Below are 16040 nucleotides of genomic sequence, written 5' to 3' on the forward strand. Positions count from 1 at the left end.
AATGTGGCTACAGTTTGGTTATTTTACAGGTTATGGGACGTAAATGAAGTATTGGTTTTTGAATGCATTTTAAAGTAATTTAGAAGTAGAATAGATTGCTTCCATTAGCTGCATTGCTAACCATACAGAGCAAGCCTATTTGTATATGTTATAAAGCGAAAAAACCAACATTTTGTCTTCTTGTCTCTTATAAATATTGTGAACATTAGGCAAAATAAAAATACAAACACATATGTAGACTATAAAGAAGTGCCTTAAATGTAAAAAAAAAATCGTAAAATGCCCCCTTTAAGAAATAATGTGAATATTTCATTGATTTTGTTAGACCGCCATCCTGTGTTTTTGTCGGATTATAATTGTAATCAAAATTGAATCAATGATCTTAAAAGTTTTAAGTATCAGTATCGGGATGACTAATACTGCCCCTTTAACTACTTAGTATTGGATCAATTGCCAAAATTATAGCATCGCACAAAACTAATGTAAAGTATCGAAACAACAGAATAATCAATCAATCAATCAATCAATCGTTTAGTTATATAGCCCTAAATCACAAATGTCTTAAAGGACTGTACAAACCACTACGACATCCTCGGAAGAACCCACATAAGGGCAAGGAAAACTCACACCCAGTGGGACGCCAGTGACAATGATGAATATGAGAAACCTTGGAGAGGACCTCAAATGTGGGCAACATCCCCCTCTAGGGGGCCGAAAGCAATGGACGTTAAGCGGGTCTAACATGATACTGTGAAAGTTCAATCCATAGTGACTCCAACACAGCCGCAAGAGTTCAGTTCAAAGCGGATCCAAGACAGCAGCGAGAGTAAATTGTAATAAGTGCTCATTACAATTTACAGAAGTGTAGACAGAACCATGTTGCAACGGAAAGTAACCAGATATTAACAGTAAATTAGGAAATAGAATAATAATAATTTTACAAAATAACAAAACCGGAAATGACGCAACGTGGTAAAGCATACGCGTGCAGCCAAATTACGACCATCCGATTTAAAATGATTCTATTATCGTTTATTTGCTAAATAATATGTTGTGATATAGTATATCGTTATTGCAGGAGGCTGCGCTATTCATCACCATGTAGATATTAGGCCATATTGCCCATTCCTAACTGGTATGCTTACAACATTAGTTCCCCTAAGTTGTGCTATCACAATATCAACGTTGATTTACCGTATTTTTTGGACTATAAGGCGCACTAAAATCCTTTCATTTTCTCAATAACCGACTGTGCGCCTTATAACTCGGGTGTCTAATGTACGGAATAATTCAGTTTGTGCTTACCGACCTCGAAGCAATTTTATTTGGCAATGAAAAGTGTGACCAGTAGATGGTAGTCACGCATATGAGATAAGTGTGGACTGCAATATGATGGCAGTAAACACCAAAACTTTAAATGTTCCATTGGAAATAAAGAACATTACACACGGTACTCAAAAATCTGCCAAAATGTTTTCGTATGACTTTGAAGCCGCACTGCTTGATGGATTGTCAGCCCATTACGGCTACCGTAGTCAGAGATACAAATATTACTATGGTGTGTGTATAAGGACCGCAAATGGCACCCATTAGCTGACATTATCTGGCGTTTTGTTTCACAATATTATGCAAAACCAACTTTGATAATGTGTATTTGAGATCTGCACAAGTCCTGAAAATTTGCGCAGGTCCGCCACTGTAGTCAGTGCCGATGCAGTAGTCCATAAGCGTCTTCTTGTTATGGCGCTTTCACCCTCTGCTGTTGCAATTTCTAATATAAAGTAGCGTAAAGTTTTAATTTATAGCTCACTATGGAAACGCTAAAAACTACCGGTATAGTGGGTTTACATAAATCACCCAAGGAACTTTAGTTATTAGAGAGTTCCGGTCGGACGGTTTTTCACAGGACACATTTCCGGCATTGTTGAACTAGTGAGTCACAGATGAGGATATGCTGTATCGTTTTTGATTGAAGTAAAGTCTGAATGTCATTAAAACAGTTATCTCCATCTTTTGACGCTTCTTCAAATCCCGTCCTTGCACGCTACACCGCTACAACAAAAATGACGGGGAGAAGACACTGTCGAAGGTGAGCCACGTAAATAAGACCGCCCACAAAACGGCGCATCCTGAAGCGACTTGAAGATGATCTGTAAAACATCATCCATGCAACATTTTGACCAAAGAACCACCATTACATGTTATGTAGACCACAAGGAAGTATTTTACATTTAGAAAAAACATTGAAATAATAACACAATTTTTTAATGCGCCTTTTCTATGAAAAAAAACCTGACTAGAGCCGCTCATCGGCTGTGCGCCTTATGGTCCGGAAAATATGGTAGTTTGCAAAATCAACATTTATTCCCCCGTAAACTCAAAAACTCCTTTGTCCAACACGCCATTAGACTGTACAACTCCTCTCTGGGGAGGGGGAAGGGGGGTACTAGGATGACAGGAGATGCAGAAAATAACAGTGCAATACTTTTTCATAACATGGTCACTACTGCCTAGTTTCTCTTGTTATATTATTATATTACTGTGATATATTTATTCCCATTGTTTTTTGTTTGTTTTTTATTCTTATTGTAATATTTTTCTATTTTGTTTCCATTTACACCCCCATTATTTACTTTACTTTAAATTGATCTCAACTCTGTACACTGCTGCTGGAATATTAATTTTCCTGAAAGAACTCTCCTGAAGGATGCAATAAAGTGCTATCTATCTATCTATCTATCTATCTATCTATCTATCTATCTGTCTAGCTATAAATTCTGATTAAACTTTGACCAAATATTAAAACCTCAGCATTTGCTTTCATTGCTTTACTGCCTAAGTTGTGATCCCAACCAGACTTAAAGAAATTATGTGCCTGATTTTTGGGACTTCTTGAACTCCTTGTGAGTGTAGAAGGACATATGGGCCACGAGATAGGTAGAAATGTGATATTCAGTGACCTTAAAGGCCTACTGAAACCCACTACTACTCACAACGCAGTCTGATAGTTTATATATCAATGATGAAATCTTAACATTCCAACACATGCCAATACGGCCTTTTTAGTTTACTAAATTACAATTTTAAATTTCCCGGGAGTTTCGTCTTCGAAACGTTGTATAATGATGACGTGTACGCAAGACGTCACAGGTTTTTAAGAAGTATGAGCGCTGCGCACACGCACAGCTAAATGGCGTCTGCTTTAACAGCATAATTATACAGTTTTTTGGAGATCTGTGTTGCTGAATCTTTTGCGATTTGTTCAATTAATATTGGGGAAGTCACAGTAGAAAGATGGAGTTGGGAAGCTTTAGCCTTTAGCCACACAAACACACGGTGATTCCTTGTTTAAAATTCCTGGAGGTGAAACTTTCCTATGGATCAGAGCGCGGTCAAGAGAACATGGATCCCGACCACTTGTCAACCAGCAGGTTTCGGTGAGAACATTGTGGTTAAAAAGTTGGTTCTTACCCGAGAAAAGCTGAGCTTGTGCCGTCCATAGCTGCCGTCGACTCCCCTGTGACACTGCGCGTCAAGACACCCGTGGAGACACCCTTCCGACTATCAGGTGATATTAAACTCACTAAAACACTAGCAACACAATAGAAAGATAAGGGATTTCCCAGAATTATCCTAGTAAACATGTCTAAGAACATCGGAATCCGTCCCAATGCAATCGCGTTTTTTTTTTTTTAACTTTTTTTTTTTTTTAGTCCGTCGCTATCAATATCCTCAAACACAAATCTTCGAATCTTTCATCCTCGTTCAAATGAATGGGGAAATTGTCGTTTTCTCAGTCCGAATAGCACTTTTTGTTGGAGGCTCCCATTAAAATCAATGTGAATATGTGAGGAGCCATCAAATATATGACGTCATCGTCTGCGACTTCTGGTACAGGCAAGGCTTTTCTCTTAGCACCGAAAGTTGCGAACTTTATCGTGGATGTTCTCTACTAAATCCTTTCAGCAAAAATATGGCAATATCGCGAAATGATCAAGTATGACACACAGAATGGACCTGCTATCCCCGTTTAAATAAGAAAATCTCATTTCAGTAGGCCTTTAAATGGGTTGGGTTGTACTTGTATAGCGCTTTTCTACCTTCAGGGTACTCAAAGCGCTTTGACACTACTTCCACATTTACCCACTCACACACACATTCACACACTGATGGAGGGAGCTGCCATGCAAGGCGCCAACCAGCACCCATCAGGAGCAAGGGTGAAGTGTCTAGCTCAGGACACAACGGACGTGACGAGGTTGGTTCTAGGTGGGATTTGAACCAGTGACCCTCGGGTTGCGCACGGCCACTCTTCCACTGCGCCACGCCGTCCCTAAGAACATGTCAACATCTTATCAAAAGTGTTGTATAGTGGATGACTCCATTTGATCACATTCAGCTACTTTTTAGTGAAATCTGGCGTATTATCTGCATTGTATATTAGGCTCTTGACACCTTTATAGTACTGTGCTCTGACATGTGCACAGCCAGTGGTAACTCGACGGTGGCCATATTGATGTTTGCCCGGAAGTACGGCGGACTTCCTCCTGGTCACATGGTTGCTCCCTAGCAATTCAGCGTTATCGCAGGCAGGCTGTTGGTGAATACCTGAGGCTGAAGGCAGAAAGCCTCTCTGCATATTGAACAAGGCTGCTCAGACTCCCGCTGCTGGAGTGACCTGGTCTTCACCCGCGTCCACTGGTCCTCGCTCAGCCTGCCCGCAGGCGGGGCCACCAAGCCCATCCTCTGAGCTGGTAAAGGAGATGATCATCACGTCATGAATGAAAGGCACATAGAAAGTTCCAGAACAGGGGTGTCAAACTAATTTTAGCTCCGGGGCCGCATGGAGGAAAATCTGTGCCCAAGCGGGCCGGACTATTAAATCATGGCAGTAAAACAAAAAAATAAAGACAACTTCAGATTGTTTTTTCTGTCTTACTTTGGCCAAAAATAGAACAAACACATTCTGAAAATATTACAATACAGAAAAAAAAATACTGGCAGCGGTAAAGTTTAGATCCCTGAAGGAAAGAAGAAAGTGAATGAATGATTATACCAGGGGTGTCAAACTTATTTTAGATCAGGGGCCACATGGAGAAAAATATACTCCCAAGTGAGCCGGACTGGTAGAATCACGGCATGATAACTTAAAAATAAAAACCCATCCATCCATCCATCCATTTTCTACCGCTTATTTCCTTTTGGGCTCGCGGGGGGCGCTGGCGCCTATCTCAGCTACAATCGGGCGGAAGGCGGGGTACACACTGGACAAGTCGCCACCTCATCGCAGGGCCAACACAGATAGACAGACAACATTCACACTCACATTCACACACTAGGGACCATTTAGTGTTGCCAATCAACCTATCCCCAGGTGCATGTTTTTGGAAGTGGGAGGAAGCCGGAGTAGCCGGAGGGAACCCACGCATTCACGGGGAGAACATGCAAACTCCACACAGAAAGATCCCGAGCCTGGGTTTGAACCCAGGACTGCAGGAACTTCGTATTGTGAGACAGACGCACCGTTTAAGATTATTTTCTTTGTTTAAAAATAGAACAAGCACATTCTGAAAATGTGCAAATCATAATGTTGTTGTTTTTTTTACACTTACATGTTGCGGTTAACAGTTTTCTATCTTTATTTGTCATTATTTATACTTTCTGAAAAGTTATGTGATAATTTTCATCAGTCAACAAATTGGTGTTCATTTTCAATCTATTAGGATAAAAACAATAATATCCGGATCAAATTACAGGATGTTATTGAAGTAGTTTACTCATTTTCCTTGACTGCGTACTAACATCGTGTTTTTTTTTTTTTTTAAATATGTAGCATAATCTACAGCAGGGGTAGGGAACCTACGGCTCGCGAGCCACATGTGGCTCTTTTGATGACTACATCTGGCTCTCGGATACATCTGAGCTGACATTGCTTAACATAATAAGTAATTAATAATTCCACTTGTAATAATTGTTCAAAATAATGTTCAAAAGATAAAACATTCTCATGCATTTGTAGTCCATCTATCTGTTTACTACCGCAACTGTTCAAGAAGTTGCGTTAAGAAGTTAATTTATCATTGGTTAGTGTGGGGCTTGTCCTCCTGGGGGTTCTCCAGACCACCAAGCAACAACATGAGAGCCTGTTTCAGGGTTACACTATTGTTTTATTTTTCAATAAGTCTCTCAGTTGCTTTCCAGCAATTGTCTTTTTCTCTTTCGTTCTCGCTCGCGCTCTGGCTCCAGCCCCAACCCCGTCTCTCATCCTGACTGCTGCTTATAACAGAGCAACAGGTGATTAGATAACAAGGCTTAGGTGGACCATCTACGCAGCTCTCGCTGATTTCGAGGCCGGTCCTGGCACACCCCAGTTCGCTGCAGGCCCGCGGGCCACGGCCCCTCCACAGTTAGCTTCAGAATAACAATGTTATTACAAAGAATAAGAGACTTATTATACTCTAGAAATGTTGGTCTTACTTAAAAATGCACGCGTTTAGTTGTGTTCAGTGTTAAAAAAAATATTATATGGCTCTTACGGAAATACATTTTAAAATATTTGGCTTTTCGGCTCTCTCAGCCAAAAAGGTTCCCGATCCCTGATCTACAGAGATACAAATCATTGTTATTGCGACATCTAGTGGACACCTTTAGAACAGCGTTTTTTTCATTAAGAAATGTTGGCTCATTTTTATACCTAGCAAACTCATCCCGCGGGCCGGAATAAAGCTGTTCACGGGTCTGATCTGGCCCGAAATTTTACTTTTTGAAACCAATAGCAATAATTTCCGATATTACATTTTAAAGCATTTATCGGCTGATAATATCGGCAGCCCGATATTATTGGACATGTCTAAACAGGATAATGCATACATTTATCAATTGTTTTCAAAACAATGACTTGATGGGGTCCCATGGGACCATCCATCCATCCATTTACTACCGCTTGTCCATTTCAGGGTAGCGGGGGGTGCCGGAGCCTATCTCAGTTTTGAAAATTCCTAGTGCCAACACTGATGGTAGTATTGGTGCGTGCAAAAACAGCAGCAGGCGGCTGTAGCCTGCCGGCCCGTTCTATAATCCCTGTTTTCAAATGAGTTGGGAAATTGTGTTAGATGTAAATATAAACGGAATACAATGATTTGCAAATCCTTTTCAACCCATATTCAGTTGAATATGCTACAAAGACAACATATTTGATGTTCAAAGTGATAAACATTTTTTTTTGCAAATAATGATTAACTTTAGAATTTGATGCCAGCAACACGTGACAAAGAAGTTGGGAAAGGTGGCAATATATACTGAAAGTTGAGGAATGCTCATCAATCACTTATTTGGAACATCTCAAAAGTGTGCAGGCTAATTGGGAACAGGTGGGTCCCATGATTGGGTATAAAAGCAGCTTCCATGAAATGCTAAGTAATTCACAAACAAGGATGGGGTGAGGGTCACCACTTGGTAAGCAAATTGTCGAACAGTTTTAGAACAACATTTCTCAACGAGCTATTGCAAGAAATTTAGGGATTTTACCATCTACGGTCCGTAAAATCATCAAAAGGTTCAGAGAATCTGGAGAAATCACTGCACGTAAGCGATGATATTACAGACCTTTGATCCCTCAGGCGGTACTGCATCAAAAACTGACATCAGTGTGTAAAGGAAATCACCACATGGGCTTAGGAACACTTCAGAAAACCACTGTCATTAACTAGAGTTGGTCGCTACATCTGTAAGTACAAGTTAAAACTCTATTATGCAAAGTCAAACCCATTTATCAACAGCACCCAGAAACGCCGCCCGCTTTGCTGGGCCTGAGCTCATCTAAGATGGACTGATGCAAAGTGGAAAAGTATCGTGTGGTCTGACGAGTCCACATTTCAAATTATATTTGGAAACTGTGGACGTGGTGTCCTCCGGAACAAAGAGGAAAATAACCATCCGGATTGTTATAGACGCAAAGTTCAAAAGCCAGCATCTGTGATGGTATGGGGGTGTATTAGTGCCCAAGGCATGGGTAACTTACACATCTGTGAAGGCACCATTAATGCTGAAAGGTACATACAGGTTTTGGAACAACATATGTTGTCATCCAAGCAACGTTATCATTGAGGCCCCTGCTTATTTCAGCAAAACAATGCCAAGCCACGTGTTACAACAGCGTGGCTTGTCCAGACCTGTCTCAAATCAAAAATGTGTGGCGCATTATGAAGCGTAAAATACGACAGCGGAGACCCCGGACTGTTGAACGACTGAAACTCTACATAAAACAAGAATGGGAAAGAATTCCACTTTCAAGGCTTCAACAATTAGTTTCCTCAGTTCCCAAACGTTTGAGTGTTGTTAAAAGAAAAGGTGATGTAACACAGTGGTGAACATGCCCTTTCCCAACTACTTTGGCACGTGTTGCAGCCATGAAATTATAAGTTAATTATTATTTGCAAAAAAAAAAAAATTAAGTTTATGACTTTGAACATCAAATATCTTGTCTGTGTAGTGCATTCAACTGAATATGGGTTGAAAATGATTTGCAAATCATTGTATTCCGTTTATATTTACATCTAACACAATTTCCCGACTCATATGGAAACGGGGTTTGTAATACTAATCAAATATAATCCATAGATAACTAATTTGCCCACAGGCCTTGACTTTGACACCACTGTTTCAGAACAACCTACCCAACGTTGGAGGAGGTGGAGGAGGACCAAGTACATATTCTCGCTCCTCTGGAAGTTCTGGTCTCTGCACATCCTTTTGCTTCCCTCTCTGCCTTAAAGGTGTTTTGCTTCTGTACTTCAGCAGGGGGTCAGAAAGCAAGAACTCGGGTTCTAGAAGGTTCCTTCTGATGTGATCCTGAAGGGCCACTGAGGTGATCACCAACTTGCTGCTTACGTCACAATCCTGTCAGATACATTCAAATTCAAATATTCACCATTGTACTGTCGATTAACTAAAAAAAATGTTCATGTGTACCAAATAAAGACAAAAGTTGAACTAAGTTTAACTAAGTTTACCGTAAAGCGCTCGTGTCGCAGGTGTTTACAATCACATTAACAAGCTAGCGTGGGAGATACACGCTCCAAACGTCGCCACGCGTTTTTTAAATAACACAACACGACGTGGGTCAGTTCCCAAAGCAGGGAAACACGTCACTTCGGCCACTTTCTCACACGGACACGCGTGACTTTTCATGAAAAGTTACTTAATTGTGAAGAGAGCGTACCTTCCGCCTTGCCATCCTAACAGCGCGGTCTGTACGGTTGCTAGGTAACGTAGGCCCCGCCCACCCTTGCCCAAAAGCGGAAATGCTTTAGTGTGGGACGTTTCAAAATAAAATAAAAATATGTCCATCCATCCATTTCCTACCGCTTATTCCCTTTCGGGGTCGCGGGGGGCACTGGCGCCTATCTCAGCTACAATCGGGCGGAAGGCGGGGTACACACTGGACAAGTCGCCACCTCATCGCAGGGCCAACACAGATAGACAGACAACATTCACACTCACATTCACACACTAGGGCCAATTTAGTGTTGCCAATCAACCTATCCCCAGGTGCATGTCTTTGGAAGTGGGAGGAAGCCGGAGTAGCCGTAGGGAACCCACGCATTCACGGGGAGAACATGCAAACTCCACACAGAAAGATCCCGGGCCTGGATTTGAACCCAGGACTGCAGGAACTTCGTATTGTGAGGCAGACGCACTAACCCCTCTGCCACCGTGAAGCCCTGATTCAAACTACTTTACTAAAATTCAACTTTTCGTGAAATATAATCACTTTGTCCCAGATAAATATAATATACAAATGCACAATAAAATTGACTATAAATTATTTAAATGTCATATACATTGTATTTTTTAGAGATGTTGTTCAAAATATTGATTCAAACTACCTTACTAAAGTTCAATTTTACGTGAAGTTAATCAATTTGTCCCAAATAAATATACAAATGCACAATAAAATTGACTATAAATTATATAAATGTCCTGTACATTGTATTTTTTATACATGTTGCTCAAAACATTGATTCAAACTACCTTACTAAAATTAAACTTTACGTGAAGTATAATCACTTTGTCCCAAATAAATATAAAAATATGATCAGTGTCAGAGCTTGGTCCGCATTGCCGGCAGTAAGTCGGACAGGTTTCCAGAGAGGGTTGGACTCCGCCAAGGCTGCCCTTTGTCACCGAGTCTCTTCATAACTTTTATGGACAGAATTTCAAGGCGTTGAGGGGATCCGGTTTGGTGGCTGCAGGATTAGGTCTATGCTTTTTTGCAGATGATGTGGTCCTGATGGCTTCATCTGGCCAGGATCTTCAGCTCTCAATGGATCGGTTCGCAGCCGAGTGTGGAGCGACTTGGATGAGAATCAGCACCTCCAAGTCTGAGTCCATAGTTCTCGCCCGGAAAAGGGTGGAGTGCCATCTCCGGGTTGGGGAGGAGACCCTGCCCCAAGTGGAGGAGTTCAAGTACCTAGGAGTCTTGTTCACGAGTGAGGGAAGAGTGGATCGTGAGATCGACAGGCGGATCGGTGCGGCGTCTTCAGTAATGCGGATGCTGTATCTATCCGTTGTGGTGAAGAAGGAGCTGAGCCGGAAGGCAAAGCTCTCAATTTACCGGTCGATCTACGTTCCCATCCTCACCTATGGTCATGAGCTTTGGGTTATGACCGAAAGGACGAGATCACGGGTACAAGCGGCCGAAATGAGTTTCCCTCGCCTAGAAATAGGGTGAGAAGCTCTGCCATTAGGGGGGAACTCAATGTAAAGAGCGGAGCCAGACGAGGTGGTTCGGGCATCTGGTCCGGATGCCACCCGAACTCCTCCTTAGGGAGGTGTTTCAGGCACGTCCAACCGGTAGGAGGCCACGGGGAAGACCCAGGACACGTTGGGAAGACTATGTCTCCCAGCTGGTCTGGGAACGCCTCGGGATTCCCCGAGAAGAGCTGGACGAAGTGGCTGTGGAAAGGAGAGTCTGGGCTTCCCTGCTTAGGCTGCTGCCCCCGCGGCCCAACCTCGGATAAGCGGAAGAAGATGGATGGATTGTGCTGTTTCAGACTGCAATATCGTTCAAGTAGAGATTATGTATGTCTAACTTGTGAGCTATGTGTGCTTAGCTGTTGTGTAGCTGCTAGTTCTTAGTAGTGTACAAAATTTAATAAAAACACAAACTTGTGTGCTGTGGGGAGGCGGAGCCGACAGTCCGATGGCGTGCCCTGCCCAAGATGGCGGCAAGGAGGCGGAGAATGCGGCTGAGCGGAGAGGCGAGGCGTGCCAGGAGCGACGCTACGAGCAAGACCAGGTGCGTGGCTCGCACACCGGCACACAATTAACTCATCTCCTCACGCTGTATAAAAGGGGAGGAGGAGGAGAGATCGGGGCGGAAGGAGTAGGAGAGCCGGCAGCAGCGACTAAGAAGCAAGAGCGCCCAAAAAGCAGACGAGGATGACGACGACGGCAGCTGAAAAGCAGACCGGAAACGAGCAGTGGAGGAAGGAGCTGAAAAGCGACCCGACCGCAGACAAGCTTTATTGCAAAATAAAGGAGTCAAACCTGCTCCAAAGCATGTCCTTCCTGGGTGGTCCATTGAACCCGAGCGACGACAGCTCAAGACTGTCACATGTGCTTATTGGGTACGGAGTGGTGCAATTGGCAGAGTGGCCGTGCCAGCAACCTGAGGGTTCCTGGTTCAATCCACATCTTCCACCAACCTCGTCACGTCTGTTGTGTCCTTGAGCAAGACACTTCACCCTTGCTCCTGATGGGTCCTGGTTAGCGCCTTGCATGGCAGCTCCCGCCATCAGAGTGTGAATGGGTAAATGGTGAAATAGTGTCAAGGCGCTTTGAGTACTTTGAAGGTAGAAAAGCGCTATACAAGTATAACCCATTTACCATTTATTGGAGGACATTTAAATGTCTGATTTGCACAAGTAAACACGCAGAAAGACTGCTTGTATTGGACATTTTACACGCAATCCGATGTTTTTGGACCAATTTTCAATATCGGATTGGGACACCTACATATAATAATATGAAAATAAAACGGTGTATACTGAAGACAGTTGTCACAGCCTGCGTGCATGCCACTAATGATTATTTTATTGTTGGCACATATTTGGAAGCTGACTAAAGGAGGTTAGTGGATGTGACTCGGACAATCTTTATTGCAAAATAAAGGAGTCAAACCTGCTCAAAAGCATGTCCTTCCTGGGTGGTCCATTGAACCCAAGCGACGACGGCTCAAGACCGTCACATGTGCTTATTGGGTACGGCGTGGTGCAATTGGCAGAGTGGCTGTGCCAGCAACCTGAAGGTTCCTGGTTCAATCCACATCTTCCACCAACCTCGTCACGTCTGTTGTGTCCTTGAGCAAGACACTTCACCCTTGCTCCTGATGGGTCCTGGTTAGCGCCTTGCATGGCAGCTCCCGCCATCAGAGTGTGAATGGGTAAATGGTGAAATAGTGTCAAGACGCTTTGAGTACCTTGAAGGTAGAAAAGCGCTATACAAGTATAACGCATTTACCATTTATTGGAGGACATTTAAATGTCTGATTTGCACAAGGAAATACGCCGAAAGACTGCTTGTATCGGACATTTTACACGCAATCCGATGTTTTTGGACCAATTTTCAATATCGGATTGGGACACCTACATATAATAATATGAAAATAAAACGGTGTATACTGAAGACAGTTGTCACAGCCTGCGTGCATGCCACTAATGATTATTTTATTGTTGGCACATATTTGGAAGCTGACTAAAGGAGGTTAGTGGATGTGACTCGGACAAGCTTTATTGCAAAATAAAGGAGTCAAACCTGCTCAAAAGCATGTCCTTCCTGGGTGGTCCATTGAACCCAAGCGACGACGGCTCAAGACCGTCACATGTGCTTATTGGGTACGGCGTGGTGCAATTGGCAGAGTGGCCGTGCCAGTTCCTGAGGGTTCCTGGTTCAATCCACATCTTCCACCAACCTCGTCACGTCTGTTGTGTCCTTGAGCAAGACACTTCACCCTTGCTCCTGATGGGCCCTAGTTAGCGCCTTGCATGGCAGCTCCCGCCATCAGAGTGTGAATGGGTAAATGGTGAAATAGTGTCAAGGCGCTTTAAGTACCTTGAAGGTAGAAAAGCGCTATACAAGTATAACCCATTTACCATTTATTGGAGGACATTTAGATGTCTGATTTGCACAACTAAACACGCAGAAAGACTGCTTGTATCATACATTTTACACGCAATCCGATGTTTTTGGACCAATTTTCAATATCGGATTGGGACACCTACATATAATAATATGAAAATAAAACGGTGTATACTGAAGACAGTTGTCACAGCCTGCGTGCATGCCACTAATGATTATTTTATTGTTGGCACATATTTGGAAGCTGACTAAAGGAGGTTAGTGGATGTGACTCAGCCAGCTGTCGTCAGAACAAAGCTAAGCTGCTCATACCTGCGCCGTGAGCTCAGGGTCCCTCCCAGGTCACCTTCACGTTGAAAACAGCCCCCGAAAGCTCTCTTTTTGTGGGGTCCGATGAAAAGTTTGCCCCATTTCGCCTTTAAAACGGTTTTGCGGCCTGGGCTGAGACGGATTGGTGAAAGCAGGCTAACGGCGATGCCTGTCAATGCTCGGAGTCGTCTAAGAAAACAAAGCCAAGACGCGACTCTGGGAGAGAAGGAAACTTCTCAAGAGGCTGCTGCATTCTTGAGATTAGGGCAAGAAAAACTTGGACCACTGTCGTTAAACCCCAGACAAAGACGTGGAACAATTTATTAGCTAAGAATTCAAGCTGAGGGCTCAATCAAAAGGCTGACGTCCACCCTGCCAGACTCAGGCTTTGGTTTGTTGTTTTAAGTAAATAATCACGCTTAAAAGATACGGCAAAGATGGGGCTCAAGTCCCCCCGCCCCCATAAAGCCTGCATTCTTCCAACTGTCATCAGAATGGATTTCAGTGTGTGCTTTTATTTTCAACAGCGACTTGTTTGTCTTAGGCCCCCTCCCCCACACCATGAACACCATTTTTTAAAGGCTTTTTATTTAACTTTCTTCTCAAAATACAACTCACCTTGACATGCAAAGATGAACCCCCAAAAAATGCTGGTACTGTTTCTTTAAAAATGTCAAAACACAAACCTCCATTTTCACGACCACATTTCAACGAGATTCTCCCAGTGTTAAAGGACACCTTAAAATAATTTTACACAATTAATGTCTTACGTGTCCAACATGGATTATACAAACCCTGTTTCCATATGAGTTGGGAAATTGTGTTAGATGTAAATATAAACAGAATACAATGATTTGCAAATCATTTTCAACCCATTTTCAGCTGAATATGCTACAAAGACAACATATTTGATGTTCAAACTGATAAACATTTTTTTGCCAATACCATTAACTTTACAATTTGATGCCAACAACACGTGACAAAGAAGTTGGGAAAGGTGGCAATAAATACTGATAAAGGTCAGGAATGCTCATCAAACACTTATTTGGAACATCCCACAGGTGTGCAGGCTAATTGGGAAAAGGTGGGTGCCATGATTGGGTATAAAAGCAGCTTCCCAAAAAAATGCTCAGTCTTTCACAAGAAAGGATGGGGTGAGGTACACCCCTTTGTCCACAACTGCAAGAGCAAATAGTCAAACAGTTTAAGAACAACGTTTCTCAAAGTGCAATTGCAAGAATTTTAGGGATTTCAACATCTACGCTCCATAATATCATCAAAAGGTTCTGAGAATCTGGAGAAATCACTCCACGTAAGCGGCTTGGCCGGAAACCAAAATTGAATGACCGTAACGTTCGATCCCTCAGACGGCACTGTATCAAAAACCGACGAACACTTCAAAAACCATTGTCTCTGAATACAGTTTGTGGCTACATCTATAAGTGCAAGTTAAAGCTCTACTATGCAAAGCGAAAGCCGTTTATCAACAACATCCAGAAACGCCGCCGGCTTCTCTGGGCCCGAGATCATCTAAGATGGACTGATGCAAAGTGGGAAAGTGTCTTGTGGTCTGACGAGTCCACATTTGAAATTGTTTTAGGAAATATTCGACATCGTGTCATCCGGACCAAAGGGGAAGCAAACCATCCAGACTGTTATCGACGCAAAGTTCAAAAGCCAGCATCTGTGATGGTATGGGGGTGCATTAGTGCCCAAGGCATGGTTAACTTACACATCTGTGAACGTACCATTAATGCTGAAAGGTACATACAGGTTTTGGAACATATGCTGCCATCTTAGCGCCGTCTTTTTCATGGACGCCCCTGCTTATTTCAGCAAGACAATGACAAGCCACATTCAGCATGTGTTGCAACAGCGTGGCTTCATAAAAAAAAAGAGTGCGGGTACTTTCCTGGCCCGCTTGCAGTCCAGACCTGTCTCCCAACGAAAATGTGTGGCGCATTATGAAGCGTAAAATACGACAGCGGAGACCCCGGACTGTTGAACGACTGAAGCTCTACATAAAACAAGAATGAGAAAGAATTCCACTTTCAAAGCTTCAACAATTAGTTTCCTCAGTTCCCAAACGTTTATTGAGTGTTGTTAAAAGAACAGATGATGTAACACAGTGGTGAACATGCCCTTTCCCAACTACTTTGGCACGTTTTGCAGCCATGAAATTGTAAGTTAATTATTATTTGCAAATAAAAAATAAAGTTTATGAGTTTGAACATGAAATATCTTGTCATTGTAGTGCATTTAATTGAATATGGTTTGAAAAGAATTTGCAAATCATTGTATTTTTTTTTAAATTTACCTCTAACACAATTTCTCAACTCAAATGGAAACGGGTTTTGTACTAATATGAATATTCTGAAGGTATAATAACCATAAAGACACTTGTGCAGGCTGCATAGTGTGATGTATGGTCATGTTGTACCCAGTGGCGACTGTGCTGAGAAAGGGATGAGAAAGGGCAGCCATAATGGCTTATTAACAATTATGTCAGCCAGAGAGAGCGATCACTTTGATCGCAGACAACGCAAATCTCATTATTTTATGACTTGACCTCTAATGCTTCCCCCTAACAT

The 16040-nt window shown here is 42.6% G+C and overlaps 1 protein-coding gene across 1 annotated transcript in view; it reads right to left on the reverse strand.

The window, feature by feature from the left end:
• Positions 1–9271, reverse strand: part of rnf32 (ring finger protein 32) — a 28523-nt gene extending 19252 nt beyond the window's left edge. Inside the window, exons 1-3 of the mRNA XM_061922473.1 lie at positions 9221–9271; positions 8676–8898; positions 4609–4751 (exon numbers count right to left, since the gene is read on the reverse strand). Coding sequence (XP_061778457.1) covers positions 4609–4751; positions 8676–8898; positions 9221–9235 — 381 coding nt within the window. The 5' untranslated portion in view covers positions 9236–9271. The remainder of the gene's footprint in view (positions 1–4608; positions 4752–8675; positions 8899–9220) is intronic.
• Between the last annotated feature and the right edge of the window lie 6769 nt (positions 9272–16040).

This window comes from Nerophis ophidion, linkage group LG15, assembly GCF_033978795.1.
Source record: "Nerophis ophidion isolate RoL-2023_Sa linkage group LG15, RoL_Noph_v1.0, whole genome shotgun sequence".
Classification (NCBI taxonomy): Eukaryota; Metazoa; Chordata; class Actinopteri; order Syngnathiformes; family Syngnathidae; genus Nerophis; species Nerophis ophidion.